General features: G+C 43.3%; 1 protein-coding gene across 1 annotated transcript in view; it reads left to right on the plus strand.

Annotated features, from left to right (window-relative positions):
* Positions 1-7910: 7910 nt before the first annotated feature.
* Positions 7911-21102, plus strand: part of TTR (transthyretin) — a 28723-nt gene continuing 15531 nt past the window's right edge. Inside the window, exon 1 of the mRNA XM_054985466.1 lies at positions 7911-8011. Within this exon, the coding sequence (XP_054841441.1) occupies positions 8009-8011 (3 nt within the window). The 5' untranslated portion in view covers positions 7911-8008. The remainder of the gene's footprint in view (positions 8012-21102) is intronic.

The raw sequence follows: 21102 nt of genomic DNA on the forward strand, positions 1-21102 counted from the left end.
ATGAATGACTGTCTCCAAAAATGAGACCATAAAATGAATCATATATCATAGAATCATAGAGTTGGAAGGGGCCATACAGACCATCTAGTCCAACCCCCTGCCCAGTGCAGGATCAGCCTAAAGCATCTCTGACAAGTATTCATCCAGCCTCTTCTTGAAAACTGCCAGTGAGGGGGAGCTCACCACCTCCCTAGGCAGCTGATTCCACTTTTGAACTACTCTGACTGTGAAAAGGTTTTTCCTAATATCCAGCCAGTACCTTTTTGCATGTAATTTAAGCCCATTGCTTCGCATCCTACCCTCTGCTGCCAACTGGAACAGCTCCTTGCCCTCCTCCAAATGACAGCCTTTCAAATATTTAAAGAGAGCAATCATGTCCCCCCTCAACCTCTTCTTCTCCAAACTAAACATTCCCAAGGCCCTTAGCCTTTCATCGTAGGGCTCAGTCTCCAGACCCCTGATCATCCTCGTTGCTCTCATTTGCACCCTCTCGATTTTGGCCACATCCTTTTTGAAGTGAGGCCTCCAGAACTGCACACAATACTCCAGGTGTGGCCTGACCAAGGCAGTACAGAGAGAGGCTATGACCTCCTGCGATTTCGACTCTATGCCCCCTTTGATACAACCCAAGACTGAATTAGCCTTTTTTGCCACCGCATCACACTGACTGCTCATATTTAGTTTACAGTCCACTCTTACCCCAAGATCCCTTTCACATATACTACTGCCCAGAAGTGTATCCCCCATCCAGTATTTGTGCTTCCCATTTTTGGGAAAGGTTTGATTATACCTTCCCGAGTGTAACTAAAGATTAAAAAAAATGATTGATGACCCGTGATCAGCAGAAGGAAAGAGTTTATCAGGTCCCTGATTAACTCCAATTAGGAAGGAGGGAGGGGGAAGATCAGCAGGGTGTGAGTGATTAATTCAGAAACTCCTGGAAGACCTTTTGTCTTTACATCCATGCACATCAGGGTGTGGGGCTGCTAGCCAATCCTGCCTCATGAGTCACGTTTCAGTAATTTTCATCTCTAGTCAGAGTTGGGAACTGTCCTGCTTAGCCAGGCAATGTGCCATGTGCTTGGAGCACGTGGGGAAAAGGCTTACGATATGTCCATATTCATAAGCTGTCCTTTAATAGTATGAGGGTATGGCTTGACTGCTAACGGGAGGGAGGGATCCTAAACCCATCTCAGAAGAGGGAAGTTCACTGCATCTTTCTGAGGGCGATCTAACTGCTTGTTTCTGAACTGTTCAAATTGGTGGAGGCTCTAGTGACCTAAACTCCAGAAAGTATTCATTTAATTATAAACCACTCTCAGGAATCTTTAGTAATCAGCTCCCACTTTTTTGTCCTGGAAAAAAAGCTTAGAGCCCATTGAATGGTCCAGTCCAAGAAACCACTTGAACCTAGGCAGTTGGCCGCGTGGATATTGCCCAGGTTGCTTGACCCTGGATTTTGACTGCCATCTTTAACTCTGGTGTTGATGGGCCATGTAAGAGGCATGAGGGGGGGTAGGGAGGCTGAGAGGGATGACACCTGTAGAAAAGCTGGTCCTGGGCTGCAGCCTGATGTCTGGGGAAGTACCTCTGCATCCAGGCAGAGGGCCTGAAGTTGAACCCACCACTTCCAAAGATTTTGGTAGCAGCCTGTTTTAGTTTCATTCTCTCCAGAGTGTCATCAGTTTGGCTGCTAAAGAGGAGGTCTGTCCCCTCAAAGAGAAAATCATTTATTCTAGACCCAAAGACATAAGGCAGAGTACCTGAGCCAGGCATGCCAACATAGTCCTGTGGAGGATGCACAGAAGCAACTTGAGCAATCAGCAACATCTGGCTGAATGTATTTGTTGCTTTGCCAGTGTGCTGTAGTGGGTACCAGCTTAGGCTCTGGGGCACCTGGGTTCAAATCTGCACTTTCCCATGGATATTTGCTGAGTGACTGGAGCACAGAGGTGGCAGCAGCAGCCAGCAGAGTCTCATCCTACAGGACAGAAGGCAGCAGCTGCTGCAGGAGAAGGAGAGGCACCACCCAGGATGGCAGTAACAGCATGATGGCCCCAGCAGAAGTGGGGATGCACCAGCTGCAGGAGACTCACCCCCCAAGTCAGCTGCTGAGCAAAGTGGTGAGAATTTTGCCAGCCTGAGACTTTGGCAAAGGGTGAAGGCTGGCAGCCCTTTGCAAACTCTGCCAGGGTGTGGCAGGGCAAAGAAGGGGTTAAGTGATCAACAGAGTTGACAAAGCCCAGCATCAAGCTGGGCTTGGCCAGCATGAGCAGAGCCCTAGAGATTAAAAGAGAGATGCCAAGGGAGAATGGAGCAGAAATAGAGAGGAAGGCAAACTGACTAGGAAAGGCTGAAAAGAGACCTGGGGGCCTAGAGGGGGAGCTGTGACCTTCAGAAAGATAAGACAACCAGAACTCATCAGACCTAGAGGAAATGGCCCATGGCTGGGGCAAAGTTCAGACCCCTAAGATTTTAAAGGGGCAGAGCAGGTGGAGAACTGTGCTTGTGTGGAGACTTGTTTGGATTTGGTTTATGGCAATAAAGGGTGCCTCAATGAGCACCACTGAGTCCAGAAGGCATCTATGATGTCATATTGCCCCCTTGTGGAGCCACAGTATCCTTGGGACAGTCATACACTGCCTAACCTACCTCACAGGATAGCTGAGAGAATAAAATGGAGAGGAATGCAAGGTAAGCTTCGTTGGGTCCACATTGGGGAGAAAGGTGAGGTATAAATGAAGTAAATTTATGACCTCAGTCTGAATCACCTTGGCCAGCCCTTTCTTGTCATTTAGTAAGGATTCTAGGAAACTTGGCACATTATTGCTTGGTAGTTGAATACCTGAAGCACCAGGGCCAAGGAGCAATATACCTTCCTAGCCAGGCCACCTAAGCTTGCATCCCTCCCAAATGAAAGGACAGAGTGGAAACTAGTCTCTAGACTACATCAATTCAACAGCTAGAATTGGAGGCAGGATGCATGGACTGATAAGCATATCCCTCCTGACAGATTTTGTACAACTTTACAGGCCAGAGGCTTAGACCATAGTCCTTTTTTAAAAAAAATTACTAACAATACAAAAGGAAAGAAGGGGGGCAGAGGGAAGGAGAGGAAAAAAAACAGCACATAACAACACAGACACTACATCTACAAATAATGCTTTCCCTTCATACTGCCATTGTTTAAAATCAAAACTTTGTAAAATAGTGTTAGATTGGTAGACCTTGCAAAATACAGATTATAATCAAGATTAGGTCTTCCTCCCCCCCCCCCCTGGGCCTCAGACGCAGTTCTCTCTGAACAGCTGCAGTCGCCGTGCTCGTTCCCTCCTCCCCTCCCGCTTCAAACTTGGAATCCTTTTCCTCTTGTTTAGCATCTTGCTGGAACTCTTGATGCTGACCCTCAAAGTCCCTTAGCTGATCTTCTGATGTTATCTTGTAAACTTGGTCTTTGTAACTAAACCAGATACCTTCCGGAAATAACCATTTGAACTTTATTCCACGTTTCCTCAGAAGAGCTGCAAACCCTTTGTATTTAAATCTTCTTTTCCGAGCTAAGAATGGAACGTCCTTCAATATCTTAACCTTATTACCCAGAAAGTCCAGATCCGCATTGTATGAATTATATAGGATAGTGTCCGGAATCCTCTTAGATGAGAAGTCAATGATGATCTCGCGAGGCAGCTGACGCTTCGTTGCATATTTTGAAGAAGCCCGACGGACTTCCAAAATCGCGCTTTTTAACTCTTCTTTAGTTGCCCTCACGGGTGTCGCCAAAAGTTCCGAGACCAGATCCTTTAAATTCTCATTTTCCTCCTCTTTCATATTCTGGAGATGCAAAATTGTTTGTGCTCGTTCCACTTGTAGCCCGATCAGCTGGTTCTCCACCAGCTTTAGTTCTTTGTTTGTTGCCCTCACGAGTGATGCATTTTCCCGAGCAGACTTCTCTGCCCCCCCCCCGCTGTTTCCTTAATGGTTTTCACTTCGCTCTCAATTAAGCCAACCCTCTGATCTGTTTCATTTAGCTTGTCAACAAAGGGCTTTATGGCTTCAATCACCGACCGCTTCACCAGATCCTCAAGAGACTCTCCTTTTCCCTGCAGGGCAGCCGAGATTGACTTGCCCAAAGCGGGACTCTGCTTTTTCGTCGCCATTTTAAGGGGGGGAGACTGCCGACCAAGTTCTGAAACTCAGTGAGGGGGGAGAAACCCGAGCCTTCTTAGCTTCAGATTCCACCAATCCTTCACATACGCTTGTAGTAACAGAAGGGATTCGCTTACTTACAGGCTTTCGCCTAGTTCGCTCTTTGCCGTTCTCCGTGGCCCGGCTGCACGCGATGTGCTGCGCAAGTCTGCTGGCCTCCGTTGGAGCAAATGGGCAATTTACCCCCTGCATTGCTTTCAGGGGTTCTTCCCGCGGTGCCCCAGACCCTGACTCCCTCACTGGGAGTCCTGGGGGTTAACCCTCGCGGGTCAACCGCCCGGTCAGGCTGCTCAGACGTTTCCTCCCGGACCTGCGGAGAGGAGTGTCTGACATGGCCGGGAAAACGAAACCAAAACGGCTTAGACCATAGTCCAAAGGCAATGTCCAGAAAACCTTGGTGCACTGGAAAGGCAATGGGACCTTGTGTGTCTGAATTAGACATGGGCACGAACCATGAAAAAGCTGAACCATGCAGTTTTCATGAACCAGGAACCATGAACTCCCACGAACTGGGGCAAGTTCACGAACCAGTTCGTGGTTTGTGGGGTTTAAATGGTCCTTTCCGGCAGGGAAAGGGGCATTTAAACCCCCAGATCAGCCTATCAAGGGGCCCTTGATAGTTTAAAGGGCCCCTTTCCTGCCGCTTGCAAGCAGCAGGGCCCTTTAAACGGCCCAAAGCCCACAAATCCCAGCCCCAGCCCCTGCAAGCAGCAGGAAAGGGGCCCTTTAAACTATTAGCTGTCAGTCTGCAGGGGGAAATCCCCCCCCCGCTGCCTGCCAGCTGATCCAGAGGGGTTAAATGCCCCTTTCCCTGCCATTTTGCAGTGGCACGGAAAGGGACATTGCCCTTTAAAATGAACCAAATGAACCAGTAGACCAGTTCATGGAAGTTCATGGAAACTCGTTTCACGAACCACTGGTTCACGAACCACGAACCGGGTTGGTTCATGGGTTTTTTTGGTTCATATTCAGGTTCGTGCCCATTTCTAGTCTGAATACAGAACTGGAAGACTCAGACCCCTAGGTTTGGGATCAGTGCATGATACATCTGTCTCTAGAGACCATACCGTACAACAGTAACTGATCTTCATAAAGATAGAGTTATTCACTGGGCAAGCCTAGGACTGTCACTGACAGTGTTATCTGAACATGGATCGGAAAGGTAAGTCAGATCCATATTCTGACTGGAAACAAAGGTCTTTTTTAGAGTGGTAAAGGCTAAGGTTTTAATGGGCAGGGTGCTGAGTCAAAGAAATGAGGACTCAACTTCACAAATCATGGAAGAGCAGGAATATTTGGAACTAATTTACCAGACCCATCCTACTTAAAATCATATAGAACATACATTAAACGTGACAAAGAAAGCCCCTGTGAGAGGAAACCAGTGCACACCCTGCTAGAGATGAAGTGCTAGAGCATGAGACCTTTGCAGGGAGCCATGGCTGGAACAGGAGATGCCGGCAGTTGACTCCGGATCTCTCACTCTGAAAGGATAGGACAGCTAAGCCTGTCCAAACAAGGGGAGAGCATGAGATGAAACAGTGGTGACTGTTGTAACTGGTGAGCTGGTCTCCCTAGACCTATGTTTAGATTTAGACCTTGACTTTTTGGTGGTGGTTCTGAGAGGCTTCTGGGAACTAAATGTGCCTCCCTCAGAGACAACCAGCCTGTCAGTTCCAACACTTGAACTCATGGTGCTGAAGCTACTGAAAGAATCCAGAGTCATTTCTACAAGTCTGCTGGGTGCTTAGATGAGGGAGCTTTAGAGGCTGACAAAGACTTTAAAAAAGCATCTATCAGGTGTAAAGCTTTGTCACTATGAGCTTTTGGTGTAAACTGCTGACAGTCTGGACAAGAGCCACAGTGTCCCTCACCCAGACATATGACACACAATTTATGATAATCTATTTGGGCCATTGTTTAGAAAAGTCAGCACATTTTTTCACTTCTTTTTCAAAAGATCTTAACAAATAGCTTTTTTTTTAAGGAACACGTGACAGTAAAGACAAACTTCACTCTACAGTGGCAAAGGAAGAACTGAGGGAAACAGCACTCCTCCTTTCCCAGTCAGGTTTTGGTTTGGGCAGGAAATTCCAGCACAAGCTGTGGGAGAGGGAGTGCTCCTTATGCTATCCAAAGTGAAGAAAGCTTTCATCTCCATGGATGGCCAGTGTGGGATTGCACAGAGAACATAATGATGAAGGCTGCAGTCTACTTGCAATCAAGCATCTGTGTCAGACTCAGTACTTTTGAAGAATGAAGGAAGAAAGAGTGTCTTTGTTTGGGGACCTATGGATGTTCTCAGCAGCCCTGATACTGACTGACAGTGCTGTGGTCCCATTCAGGAATATTAGAAGTAGCAGACATTTTCAAATGGTTATGCAGGAACAAGCTACCTCCCCTCATCTATTATGAGCAAGAAGGATATCACGTTATTGCGGATAAAAAGAGACTTAAAATAGTGTTCTGTGAAAACTAAAATGTATTTGGGATACGATTGGATGGATCGTTCAGGAAGAAACTAAGTGTCTTTGAGCCTGGAGCCAGGACTGCTAAAAGTTGTGCATCTGTTTGCAGTTACTCCAGTCTGTTGAAATCCGTGGGCTTAGATATCAGTAACTTGGCATAAGATTGCACTGCAAGTTATCTGGTTCGTAAAGACATAATCAGCATTGTTCAACAAGCTTGACAGTCGACCCATGCTATCCCACCAGGCTCTAGGCAGACTGACGTACAGTAACAAGCCTGAGACTCTAAAAACTGTTTGGCCTTCTCTTTCAAAAAGAAAAGTCATTTTATATAATAGTCCTGAAAAAATGAATGGGGGGAAATCAGGCTGACTGTCTGAAAACTTAATCTATGCCAGTGAGTAAGTATGAGATTTATATTAAAGTGGGGGAATTGCACACAGCAAATGAAATTTATAATTACAGAGTTACTGGCTGCCTATCTAATTCAAGTTATGATCTTTTAAGCTCCTTTGGTTAGCACTTAGCAACAGAATTAATAATTGAAGCCACCTTTATTCTGATTTATACATTGTCCAGTTCCTGTGAAATAGGCACCACTACACTTATTTTACCATACAGACAGCTGGTTCACATGTTCTCCCCAGTGCTTACATAACAAGCTGCAAGGCACAGGAGTAAAGGTGGCATTTGTTTATGTATATGCATGCACACGCACACATGCAATTCAATCATGCTTAGGGATGTGATTCATTTGCTGTAGAAAAAAGGGAGGATTGCATAGGCATGTAGGGATATGCACAGATGGCCTAATCACATATGTCATTTTACATATTCAGACAGGCTTGCAAACCTGAGATTTGCTTCCATGCACTACCACAAGAAAAAGAGTCTACATACTGAGCAGACTATGCAAATAGGTCCTAACAGATAAGCAAATCTAACATGTTCATAGCTGAGAAGTAACTTGAAATTATTACAAAGCCATGTGAGGTGTGCCATACAATCAGTTGTTTGTTATTAATATGTTCAGACTTGATAACACATATATATTTATCACAAATAAAATTCTAACAGCTATAACCATGTTGGGTGGAAGTTGATAGGCTGTCTACTCATCAGATAAGATCATGCAAATGACTTGAAACCAGATGAGCCAATGCTAGTCCAAACACAGAATCAATGCAACCCCAGAATTGCATAAACCTCAAGCACGGTACACTGCCAGTGCAATGCTACTATGAGGATCCATATATGCAAGTCCTTGATGTGAAGCCAATCAAGGATTGCCAGCTGCCTGGAGGAAAGTGTCCTGTCCCTTTACAGAAGGCTTAATGGTATGTTATTTACCAAGTGATGTTATTTATCTCCTTACTGTGAAAAGCTTCAGCTGCCCATTTCCAGACATTAGACATTTTTTCAGGTCTGTCGGCAACCTTACTGGCAACTCAAAGAACTTCAGTGATTTTCCTTCTTTGGTGGCCAGCTAATTAACAGGAATCCGCAACAGAGAAGCACAACAATAGAAGATGAAGGGGCTGCTAGTTTGAAATTGATTTCATTGTTCCACATCACCCTTACCTTTCCTGAGTCTTAATGCCTTAAGGCTTCCATTAATATTCCCTTCTTGGTTCTGCAAACTTTATTTTTAAAAACAAAAAGAAACCTCTCACCTCCTGTAATCCTTTTTTAATATTCACAGTATGTGTTGCCTTCTGCAGTTAAGCTTGTTTGATTATTTCTCAGAGGTTTAGTGTTTTCAAGCCAAATAAAGGATTTCATGGAAAACAGTAAGTACTTGTAGAACTTGGCACAAAACCCCCCCAGTAAGATACGACTTTCAATCAAGACAGGAGAGAGGAAAGCAGCAGTATAATAGCAAGCAAGCTAAGTTTGAAAACCTGCTGGTTGAATTAAGCATTGTTTGTCATTTAGAAGCAGATATTGAACAAGTTTTGAATCCAGCAGCACTGTAAAGAACAACAAAAGTTTCCAGGTGCTAATTGGACTCAAACCTTGCTCATTACAGCTAATATAAAGAAGGTGCAACTCCAGAAACCAAACAGGTAGCATCCTGGAGATAGTGGGGTACATCCACCTATCCAAGCAGCCTTCTTCCAGACTAAGGAGCATTCTTCCAGCATGACTTTTCCTCCAGGGGGAGGGTGACTCCTTAGATTGGAGGAAGGCTTCAAACCTGAGCTAAAAGGAAAGGTGGGGTATAAATATTTTAAACAAACAAACTTTGTTTAGTGAAGTTTTAGGATAAGAGTCAGATCCACCCCAATAGATCAGTACATAAAGTTTATGGACGTAATCTGCTAAAACAGCCTTTCTTGTTCACACAAGCCCATAGCTGTAACAAAGTTGACAGGTTAGTTTGAAACTTCAAGTTGGTAAATTGATTCCCTCCTTGGGGGTGAGGTTGCCAATAGAAATTACCTGCAAATCTGAGCCTTGGAAGGTTTTCAGAATAACAAATCTTTGGGCAGACAGAGTATCCCCGGACAGGGCTGTAATTGCCTTTGTAAACTGCCTTTGTATATATCCTTGGGGCAGAGGACAGGCCAGACAGGAGGCCTGTATATAGGTACATCTGGTTCCAACACCATGAAGGAATTTTCTGAAACCTTACTTTATTGAGATATGAAAGTAAAGATTTCAAAGATCTATGACTGTAAGCCAAACAAGATGTCTCTGAGAGAAACCGTATGAAACTTTTTTGCAACAACAAAAAAATGCAGATCCAGAACTGGATGCTTGCCTGCCGACTTCTTGTGCCCTGTAAAATATTGGGAGAAACCCCCTTCCAACACCTTTTGCCAAGAGAGATTTGACTTCTTGAAGTAACAAGGTTGGAGAAGCAGGAGAAACAGTAAGAGGCTTACTCTTGAGTAACTAATAGCCTTCTATTTTTGAATAAAGCAAGCCAGGCAATTAGGAGGCAAGTCAGACCGTCAAAAACCCTGCTTGCCTGAGCTCTGAGAATCTTTGAGAGAAAGATTTTCTTTGGGCTAAGAATAATAAAATCTACAGATTAGTTGATTATGGGGGGCTTGAGTACGGGTGGGAAAGATTCTTGCATAGAGTACCTAGATTATCTCTGATGATAACCAGGATACAGTCTGGAAGAACCTCTTTGCTCATAAGGGCCCTTTTCGCACTTACGGTTTAAACTGCGATTTATGACATTCGCCCCGATCTCAGTGGCTTCGGCATTGCACCCGTTCATTTCACACTGTCCACTGAAGTTTCGATTTGGCGTCTGTGCTTCATTTCAAACCCACTTTGAAACCTTGGTGCAGTTTCAGGCTTTCCGGGCCTTGCAATTCATGTCACATTTTTTTTAAAAAAATTGAGCATGCATAGTAATGTTGAAATGTTGGAACCCATCCCTCCTTTTGCTGATTGGGCTCTCTCCTGCCCACTGGAGAGGCAATTGGTGGCAGAGTTCTGGGGAAAAACATGTACCACTCTCATTAATTTTTTTAATCAAGCCAGGAGAGGGTTAAAATGCTGCCGATTCATCCCCTCCGGAGAAGCTGAGGCTTTGTTTCTGAAGGGCTATGCAAAATGCTTGGGTTTTTTTCCTCTTTGGCAAAGTCTGAAACATGCCTGGGAGGGAGGGGAAAGCAGCCATTTAATCCTTTCCTGGTTTTTAAAGCCAGGAAGAAAGTGCAGTAACATTACAATGATACAACGTTGCAACTCATTCTTGTCTTTAAAAAAAAGTGTGTGTGTGCATACCCTAAAGGAGGAAGGAGAAAGCAGCTATTTAACCCTTTCCTTGCTTTTAAAGCTAGCAGGGAATTAGCAGAAAGCTTAGGAATCGTTCCTGGCTTTGGGAAAAAAATGAAAGAGTGCATGCATACTGGGAGGAAGGAAACCAATGGAGAAGCAGCCTTATGACCCTCCCCTCGCTTTACTAAAAAAAATGGTGGACAAGGAGTTCAGAGAGCTGAGGAGGGTGGGAATGGTTAATTCTGCACAAACCAATCAGCTCTCATGGAAAAGGAGGGGGGAGAGAAGCAAAAATGGGGCAAAAGTGTTCACATTCGCAAAATGCGGGCCAGCTGCCAGTCAGCAGCGGACTTAGAAAAACATCGCGGTATGTCCGCAGGGGGGGAAATCGGGGATACAGCGGACAAAAAGCAGGACTGCATCCCATGACTGCTTTGAAAGTGAGCTATTCCGCATGATCGAGTTTGATCGGACATTCTCAGAAGTCGTGCCACAGTGGAGTCTTACGAATCCACCACTCCCCGATCCCACATTCATGCTGTTGCTTCGCATTGACATTCCATTTCCCCATGCTCCAAGTCCATTGTGTGTAATTTGCTCACATAAAAATCTCTTCCTCATCGGTTTTTGTGGGGGACGTCGACAGACGCATCTTCTCCATTTTATTTTTATTTTTTTCAAAAAACCTGTTGCTACATATAAACGATGTATCAAACAAACACATAGGATAGGTCAGAGCATTCCCTGCCACTATCGTGGAATGAGTATTGGTTATTGACATTCTTCCATGATGGCCACACTCATTTCCCTAGCCACCTCAACTGTTCTAAATGACAGACTCCGGGCCACGCTACAAGGTTTGATACTTGCATCGCCCCTAAATATTCAGTTCAGCTGGTAGTAGAAAGGGCAGGAAGCAGGTGCATTGCCAGAACGACTGTTATGAGCTACCACACGCTTGTATTCCTGACGCAGTGCTTTAGATTTCGTTCTGCATTCTGTTTCTGCAGATATGTTTCTGCATGGACATGTAGAAACATTGCAACACTTTTTAAAAAAAATTAAAAAGGAGGGAAACAAGAGGGGAAGGGAAACGGTAGTGGGTGTGGCTTAGAAAACATGATCGACCAATCAAATTTAGTTGATTCAAAGGGCAGGAGAAAAGGGCAAGGGTGGGGAGAACATCGGATAAAGAATTTCGATCCGAGAGCTATCTATAATGAAGAACAATGTTTACCATATAAAGAGATATTGATTATGGAACAAAAAACGATAAGAATCAAAACGGAGGAAGAGTTATCCTCCTGTTATGGATGGTTCCAATATAGACAGATTAGAGACCTTTACAACTCGGATTGTTCAAAAGGAGGAATCAAATGGAAAAACTCAGAGTTGGAAGAGACTATACTACAAGAAAGTAAAAAGAAGATATCTAAAATTTATAAAATACTTTTGAAGTGGTATACAGAGGATGAGACAGTCAAAGTACAGATGGTGAAGTGGGCAATTAACTGTCACAAAGAAATAACAATGGAGTCATGGGAATATTTATGGGAAACTATATAGAAGTTTTCAACTTGTACCAGTATTAAAGAGAATGTCTATAAGATGATTTATAGATGGTATTTAACACCTAAGAAAATTGCGCTTGGAAATGCAAATATGTCAGATAAATGCTGGAAATGTAAAAAGCATGAAGGATCATTGTATCATATGTGGTGGACATGTGATGTAGCTAGACAGTACTGGGGAGATATTTTAGAAGTAATAAATGAGATTTTGCAGACCCAAATAAAGAAGAACCCAGAGCTATTGCTACTGAATTTAAGTATGGAAGATGTTCCTATGCAATACAGAACATTACTATTCTACATGACGACGGCAGCAAGACCTTTATATGCGCAGAAATGGAAGGTGCAAGAAATAGTATTGAAGACTGGATATATAAATTGTTGTACATGGCAGAAATGGATAAAATGACAAGAAAGCTGAGAGATCAGAACCTGGCAGAATTCTTTACTGATTGGGGAAGACTGAAAACATATTTAGAAAAGAAGTGGGACGTGAAAGGGGAATTATGGCAATTCGAAAATTATTAAAATGGGTTTCTTTTTATTGGAAGAGATGGAATCTTTACCATATGGAGTGAATTATTAACTAATTGTTAGCTTCAATTTAAGTGGATTTGGAGTTAATAGATATTGGTAAAATTAATAAAGTAGATATTTTATTTAATTGTTAGCTTAAATTTAAATATATCTGAAGTTAACAGATAGTAATAGATAACAGATTTTAAGTTAATAATAATAGATCTGAAGCTAACAGATAGAGCTTAGCTTAACAAAGCAGAATGTAAACACGATATAATGAGTTATAGAAAAAGGGGAAAGAGTAGGAATAGATTAAGATATAGGGTTGGAAAGCTGTTGGAAGTCCTGAAAAAGGGGGGAGGGAAAGGGTGGAGGAAAATGATATTGAGATGTTATTTGAAAGTTGTATGTATTAATATTCTCACCTAATAAAAAAAATTTCAAAAAAAAAAAAGATAAAGAATTTCGCATGATTAAAAGCCCTAATTTGCAGCGAATGGACAAATAAGTAGGGGAAAACCAGGATGGAGAAAAACCAGACAAAACTTGCAGTGACTTCGAAGCTGCTGCTAGGATCACCTTCCCACATGTGGAAAGGCAAAGAAAAATCGAGATCATTTAGAAGCTGAAGCACGGAAAACCACTCGTGTGGAATCACCCAGCGTGAAAACCTTGCGAACATGGGATGTGGAAAGGTACAAACACGCTCTAAAAACCGAGTGCGAAAAGTACCAAGGATTGGGATGCTCTGGGATGATGCCTAGAGACTTGGCTGTGACATGAGCCTCTTTAATTTCCTTAAGGGCAACATCTGTGGTTGAGGTAAATCTTCACTTCTGGCTTGCACTTGAGCAGTTCCCACATAAGACTTGATGATGAATAGAGTCATAAGTTGGTAACCAGAAATCCTAAATTAATTTTGATGAAGATTTGCATCTCATGAAAAGACCACATTTAGAATAATCCAAATATTGAAAGTACATTGGTAATTTGGTGATGCCATGATGTTCATGATATAACTGAGTAAGATGAATTTTTGTTGCACGTAATACTTATTTCTATTTTGTCTCACCTCAAAATTATTTACTCCATTTGCTATTAAAAGCAAATGTTGTTTCGAGTTTATGCAATGTTTTTGTATTGCTGTGAACAGCAGTGGCTTCTTATTGGCATGCTCAGAACTTGCTTACTTTCACTCCTTCACATCCTGATGAAGCTGCTCTGGTTGCTGAAACTGATCTGAGCTCCTTGTAAATGTAATTGGAAATTCTGCCAAGGCCTCCACCTTCTATATTATGGGGGCGGGTCATACTGGTTGATGTTGAATATGTACAAGGAGCCAACATGGGCTAAAGAGTCACAGTGATGTATAACAGGCATGGTAGAAAAAAAGAGTACTGCAAAGTTGCCTAGGTGCAATGCTGCCTTCTGCCATATCTGCATTACAATTCCCAAGCAGCAGGGGGGGAAGGTACATGCACAACAAAAAATATTCAAAGCAATGTAAAATGTTGCACTAAAACGCTATTTTTAAGCATTCCTTGATGCCACGTAATTGGTAAAAGAGTCTTCTGCTCTAGATGGATGAGCTCCATGTATATATTAGGAAACTATACCAAGACTAAGATGTGACTATACATGGGTCTACTAAAGGGTTACAAACCACTGGGTGTGTTCACCAGTGTAGTCAGTAGTGCCCATGGATTTCTGATGTAATTCAGCACATGTCAACCTGACCACGGTCTGAAGAAACATCCAGATAAGCTAAAAAAAATTAGACTGCAGCACAAACAAATCAGCCATTTCCATGTGGCTATTTGTAGTTATATTAAGCACCAGAATTAAGTTCCCACAACAGATGCATTAACTAAGCAGTAAGCACAGCAAACAAGTAAAATACAAGCCCACAGCACCTGGGCCCAAATCTCCACCAGTTGTTCATCAGGCATTGCATGAAAATAACAGCAATCCAACACAGCACAACTGAATTAAATAACAACAGCTTTAGAAAGCAATCCATGAAAGAAAATATGAAACTATCATTATGGCTGAAATCTTTTGCCCATTTAGTTGATAGAAGTAAGGTCCTCTGGACTCAGTGAAACTTATTGCTGAGAAAATTGGCATAAGATCACATCTTACATGATTTAATGTGCTGCAAATCTTGAAGCACATGATTCATGCAGGTTTCCCTAGCTACATGTCCTCAAGCTACATTCAGTGGGTCTGTTTCAAACTGATAAATGCTCAGTAAAATAGATTTTATTTATTCTAACGAGGGTATCTCAGCAACTAATTTGCAGGCGTTTACAGAAGCCCACCCACCTCTTCAACACAAGGCCTATGTAGAGCACAACACTTACTATTAGAGATGGGCACGAACCGCATTACGAACTTCAAAAACCCATGAAATTGGCGTTCGCACAATCACGATCCGGCGGTTCGTGATTGTTTGGTGCGTTTGGCTGCGGTTCGGGAAGCCAGACAGTCAGGCGCCATCAATCAATTCCCCTGGCAACGGAGCCGGGGGGAATGCCTGAACTCTGTCTGCACTCCTTCTGTCACCCTGAAAACCCGAATGGAAGCCCAGCTTACCTTGATCGGCAGGTCTTCCTTCCAACCATGGAGCTGCAAAGCGGTTACAAGTTGGGAGAAGACACCTGGGGAGGGAGGGGGGGTGTTCTGTAGCCATGGCCACTCCCTGCAAACCTTGATAGGCAGCTCTGACGGCCAAACACAGACCTCCTGCATTTCTCAATGAGTCCTCAGCTTACAAATAGCAGTGGGCTCCCAGGCTGGGTTTCACTTTCAGCTAGCAGTGGAGTGTGACAGAGCTGCTGCTTGCTACTTGCTAGCCTTTGGGGAGAGACAGAGAGAGTATAATTGTGCTTGGATTTTTGTGGGAGTTTCCTGGGGGCTCGGATTGGAGAGGGTATAACTCCAAGATCCCTATTGCAGTCTTGACCAAACTTGGTTGCTGGCTGGAGGAGAGCCTGCTACACACTCCCTGTGAATATGGGCTCTCTAAGTGCAACAGGGGCCGTTCTGAGCGCCACAAACCGTGAACCAGTTCGGAAACGGGAAATGTCCATTGCGGTTCGCGACTTCGGGATCGTCATCGGCACCGAACCACGAACCGCAGAGTCATTAAATTTTTTTGGTTCATGCCCATGTCTACTTACTATCACTTCTAAATACATCAAGACAATGGGATTTTAACAGTCAGCTGCAGCTAACACAAATACCAATATGTTAAGAGGAGAGCTGAGATCATTCAGCTGGCACTGCACATTGATTTACTTTACTAAGTCATGTGTCTAGACAGACTGAGAAAGTGGCCTGAATGTTTATTACATAGAAATGATATAATCTAATAATGTATAATCTAATAGAATTACTGGGACCAGATAAGCAGTAGAGAAAACAGCAGTGTTAGATTTCAATTGTTTGCCCCCACTGACCTTGTTAGTTAAATTATTCCAAGGGGTTGGTTAAAAAAAATCATTTCAACAGCATCTCAGTGTTCAAACACAAATTCTACTTGAATATTCATTCAGTCAAATGTATACTTTGCCCGATCCAAAGGCCTGAACAGAGTAACAGCAGCAATTGATAATTTCAGACGAGTGTTAGTCTTTAGCAGCAAAATAAAAGGTGTCCATTGGCAACTTAAGACTAACAAAATGTATAAGCTTTCATGAAATCATCAGATGCTGTTAAGATCATCAGATGGTATTAAAATGATAGCTCTGTTTTGCAAGTGTGAATAGAATTCTCTTATCATAAGCTTGCTGAATATACTGATCTAACGAACCATGCCATTCTGCAATGTTAGAAGCCTTCCTCCAGCCTAACACTTCTGCTGGAAAAGTCACTTAAGTTGGAAGGCTCCTTAACCTGGAAGAAGGTTTCAAACGTGTTAGATGGCATTATGGTTTACAGGCTAATGAACTCATTTGCTAGTCTAGTCCAATTCCTTTTTTTTTTTAATAACGTTTTTTATTTTGTAATATCTAAGATAAAAAACTACAGAAGACTACAAAAGTATAAAGGGGAGGGGAGAGGAAAAAAAAGGGGGAAGGGAGAACTGGGGAAAGGGAAAATCAACATACAAACAACAAACACTACACTACATGTCTTGTATTCCCTTCATACTGCATTTTTTCTTAAAAATTAACTTTCTAATATGCTGTCAGATTGGTAGGTCTTATACAATACAGATTATATTCAGGATCAGAACTTCTTACCCCCCACCTTGCGTCTCGGTCTTAATTCTCTCTGCGCAGCTGGAGCAGCTGCGCCCGCTCTTTCCTCCCCCCCCCACTTTCCCCTTCAGACTTCGAACGTTCTTCCTGCTGAAACTCCTGATGGTTGAACAAAAAGTCTGTCAGCTGCACGTCCGATGTAATCTTGTAAGTTTGATCTTTATATCTGAACCAGACGCCTTCTGGAAACAGCCACTTATATTTTATATCACATTTCCTCAAGAAAGCCGCAAGTCCTTTATATTTGAGTCTTCTTTTACGAGCCAAAAATGGAACATCCTTCAATATTTTAACCTTATTGCCCAAATAGTCCAAGTCCACATTATACGAATTGTCTAAGATGGTGTCCCAAATCTTCTTAGATGAAAAGTCAATAATAATCTCGCGAGGCAGCTGCCGCTTCATTGCATACTTTGAAGATGTCCGCCGGACTTCCAAAATATCGCTTTTTAAGTCTTCTTTAGTTGCCTTTGCGAATGGCGCCAAAAGTCCAGACACCAGATCTTTTAAATTTTCACTTTGCTCTTCTTTTACATTTTGAAGACGCAATACCGTTTGGGCAAGGTCCACTTGTAATCCTATTATTTGATTCTCCAAAAGCTTCACTTCCTTACTTGTTGCTTTCATGAGTACTGCGTTCTCGTGCGCAGACTGCTCTGCTCCGGTCGCTGTTTCTTTAATGGCTTTCACCTCGCTCTCCACTGAATCAACCTTTTGCCCCATTTCATTCAATTTCACTACAATGGGCTGCACAGCATCAAAAACTGCTCGTCTCACCAGCTCTTCCAACATTTCCCCCTTCCCCTGTAACGTCGCCATCACCGATTTACTCATTGCTGGGCTCTGCTTTCTCGTCGCCATCTTAGGGGGGGGGGCGCCAACTAAGTTCCGAAACTCGGTGCAGGGGAAGAAGTCTGCGCCTTTTTAGCTTCAATTCCCACCGATCCTTCGCATACGCTTAAAAATCAGAAGGGATTTGCTTACTTACAGGTCTTCACCTTAAATCTGCTTATTGCCGTTCTCCATGGTCCGGCAGCACATGTGGTGCTTGTGCAAGTCTGCCGGCCTCCGTTGGAGCAAGCGGGCAATTTACCCCCTGCATTACTTCCAGAGGGTTCTTCCCGTGGCGCCCCGGATCCAGGCTCCCTCCCTGGGAGTCCTGGAGGTTAACCCTCGTGGGTCAACCGCCCAGTCAGCCTGCTCAGACAGTTCCCCCCGGACCTGCGGAGAGGAATGTCCGACATGGCCGGGAAAACGAAACCGAATCTCTAGTCTTGTCCGATTCCTGAACACACTTAAAGAGAAACCATTTTCATGTTTAGCTGAAAATAAGCCCTACTATAATAAATGAGGCTTATTTTTAAGCAAGTGGGTGTATATTATTGCAAGCATCTGCATTAATAATATTTGTGGGTTTACCTGAAAGAACTAATCCAAAAAAATTTGATAATAATGTCTTCTTTTTTCTTAAATCTATTAATATGGAATACAATACAAATTTCCATGTCAAGACAAAACACAAATAGTACCATACTTTTAAAGATATTTCTTAATGAAAGGTAACATCTACTGGGAAATATTTCAGATTCTCAAAATAGACCAGTTACTAAACAAGCAAATTTTTTTACAAAAATGCTGTCATTCTCATTTACAACAGCTTAAAAAGTATACCTACCAGGAAAGATTTCACCTAAAAAATGTAATGCGCTAAGAATATCTGAAGGACCGCTTCTGGTTTGCAATGTGCACCCCCTGAGATCTGTCTCATGCACTTCTTCTCTCTATGTTGTTTGCTTGGCTGTCACCAGAAATCAGGCCTTTTTGTGTTTTCCCGGACATTTGAAAAGCTTCATCACTGCTTTCTTTTATGAGAGCTTGCAAGATGTTTCTTTTTCAATGAACTTTCTGTGGAGGTATCATTCATTCTTGCTTATCAGTGTGTTATTTGTATTAAGGCTGAGACTGAAGTTGTATTGGGGGAAGAATTTGGTGGGTTTTAGCCTTATTTACAATTAAACAGTAATTTCATATTGTTTTCATTAAGATGTTTTATTAATCATGCTGTTGAGCCCTAGGGATATAAATGAAATAAATATAAATAAATAAAATCTTCAGGCGGGAGATCTTTTAAGTGTGGTGCAATCATAGAAAAGGCCCCATCTCCAGCAGACATATTACTTCCAAACAGATAGGGCAGCCAGAACAGGTAATGAAGTAGTTTTTCTTTACTGGCAACACTACCATAGAGGAGCTGTAGCTCAAGCTCAACTGAACTCATTCAAAATTTTCCTCCTCTTGCTTCAAGCCATTGCCCACCTTCCTGGCCACCTGCAAGCTAATCTAGTTCTAGACAGTGAAAGAGGAAATCTAAGAGCAATCTTGTCAACCATCATATTCCAGAAATAAACCAGAATGTTGATAGAATCAACAGTACTGTCAGCCATAAACACCGCAAGAAACCTCCAGAAACCATTTGGTACCATCAGCTTCTGAGGGCAAATCAAACCATCTCACCTACCCTACTTTTGTAAAGGGTCACCAGATAACAACAAGGACACTCTTGACAATTCCCCACTTTCAAATTACCATCCATCTGGTATGGTACAACAAAACCAGAATGTATCTTGCTACGTGAACAGGAACCACAATTTTCTGGCATAGCCTTTTTGGCTGTCATGGTAGCTATGAAGCGATAAAATCTACAAAGCCTTGGCTTGGGTGTCAAAGTTTCTCAGAACTAAAAGCCTCATGGTCTTTAATACCAAATCAAAAACAACCTCATGAGATAGGAAGGGTGTAAAGTGGATGGTACTGTAACCTATCCCAATTTTATTGTAGCATAAGCTTTCGAGAATCAAGTTCTCTTCGTCAGATGCATGGTACAGAAACTGGTTAAATATAGAAGAGGAGGGGGGAGGAGGGGAGGACAGAGAAGATGCAATTAGGGGGGGAGAGAGTGCCACTCAAATCTAGTCCTCTGCCAGACAGAGGAATTTTTCTAAAAGACCACAGCAACTGCACCCCCTCATCCCCTAAGCTTGTACAGTAAGACCATGGCTGGACTTTGTGGAGATAGGCTAACCTAACCTAACTCATCAAACAGGGCCTTTGTGAGAAAGGTCATATCAGCCTGCTCAGTCAGGATCAAACCAAAGATGGCAGGTATTTTAGCACAGATTAACCTGCTATTGTGGTTATAATTGTTATTCCTTATGCCACTTTTAAGATACATTTTTGTTAATAGACAAATAGGCTATAGTTTTCAAGATGCATTTCTGCATGTCTGTGTATATATATTGCAACCCCAACCAGAATGAAGAGACCGACACAGGCTTGGATTAAAGGGCCGTTTATTAACATGACCATAACATAAACCAGGCAAGGGCCAACTAAGCAATATAGGTCAAGCCATGGGGTCAACTCTGGACCTACTGTCTTGACCTGTCTGGGCGAGCCCCAAAGCCCCAAGTGTAGGCCATCCCATGAATGGCTGCAACCCAGCCAGCCAGGCAATGGATCCCCCCATCAAGCACCTAACACCGCAGCCGTACAGCATGAGGGAAGGCCTTGTGTTTGGGGATCCCCGCAGGCTTCTGCCAGTGCTACGGTAGCCGTCAACAAGCATACCGCACTAAATGGCAGACCCTGTTCCCCACCCTTGGGGAATTGCCACTGGGTGATCACCATCCCGCACCCTATTCCCAAAATCTCCTGCCACCACCAGGGTCAAGCCTCTGCTTAGACCCTTGCGCCCCGCAGGTGGCCTAAAGCCTACTGAAGCCCTTGCCGCAGGTCATCTAGAAAGAATTCATTACCCTCAGGTGACATATGTACACCATCGCCCCTGTAGAGGTGGGCAAATTCGGCCCTAATCTTGGGGTGTGGCAAATAAATCCCCAGCCTTGCCCTAAAGACTTCTTGGTGGCGTGATTAGCCTTACGCCAGGACCTCTCAATTGCCCTGGGATCTAAGGCTTCCCGCCAAACCCGTCTCTGTAGCGTCTCTGACCAAATTATAAGCACACCTGGCCATCGGCTGCTTATAAATCTCAGGTCCTCAGCTACTTGCAGTGACAGGGCTTTGCCCCGCATAAACCCCAGGTCATTACCACCAAGGTGAATGACCAAAATGTGCAGCATCACACAGCCGCCTGAGGAAAGCCCTCCCAGGCACAACCGCCTTATAGGCAAAGTTCAAATGGCCAACTAATTGCTGCAACTCAAGGAGAGATACCTTGTCTCTACCCAAGCAGTCCTCTAACCTGGCTCTAAGGTCTACCACCTTGTCTAAAGGCAACCTTAATGTCTGTTGAACTGTGTCGAGTTCAATTCC

This window comes from Eublepharis macularius, chromosome 7, assembly GCF_028583425.1.
Source record: "Eublepharis macularius isolate TG4126 chromosome 7, MPM_Emac_v1.0, whole genome shotgun sequence".
NCBI lineage: Eukaryota > Metazoa > Chordata > Lepidosauria > Squamata > Eublepharidae > Eublepharis > Eublepharis macularius.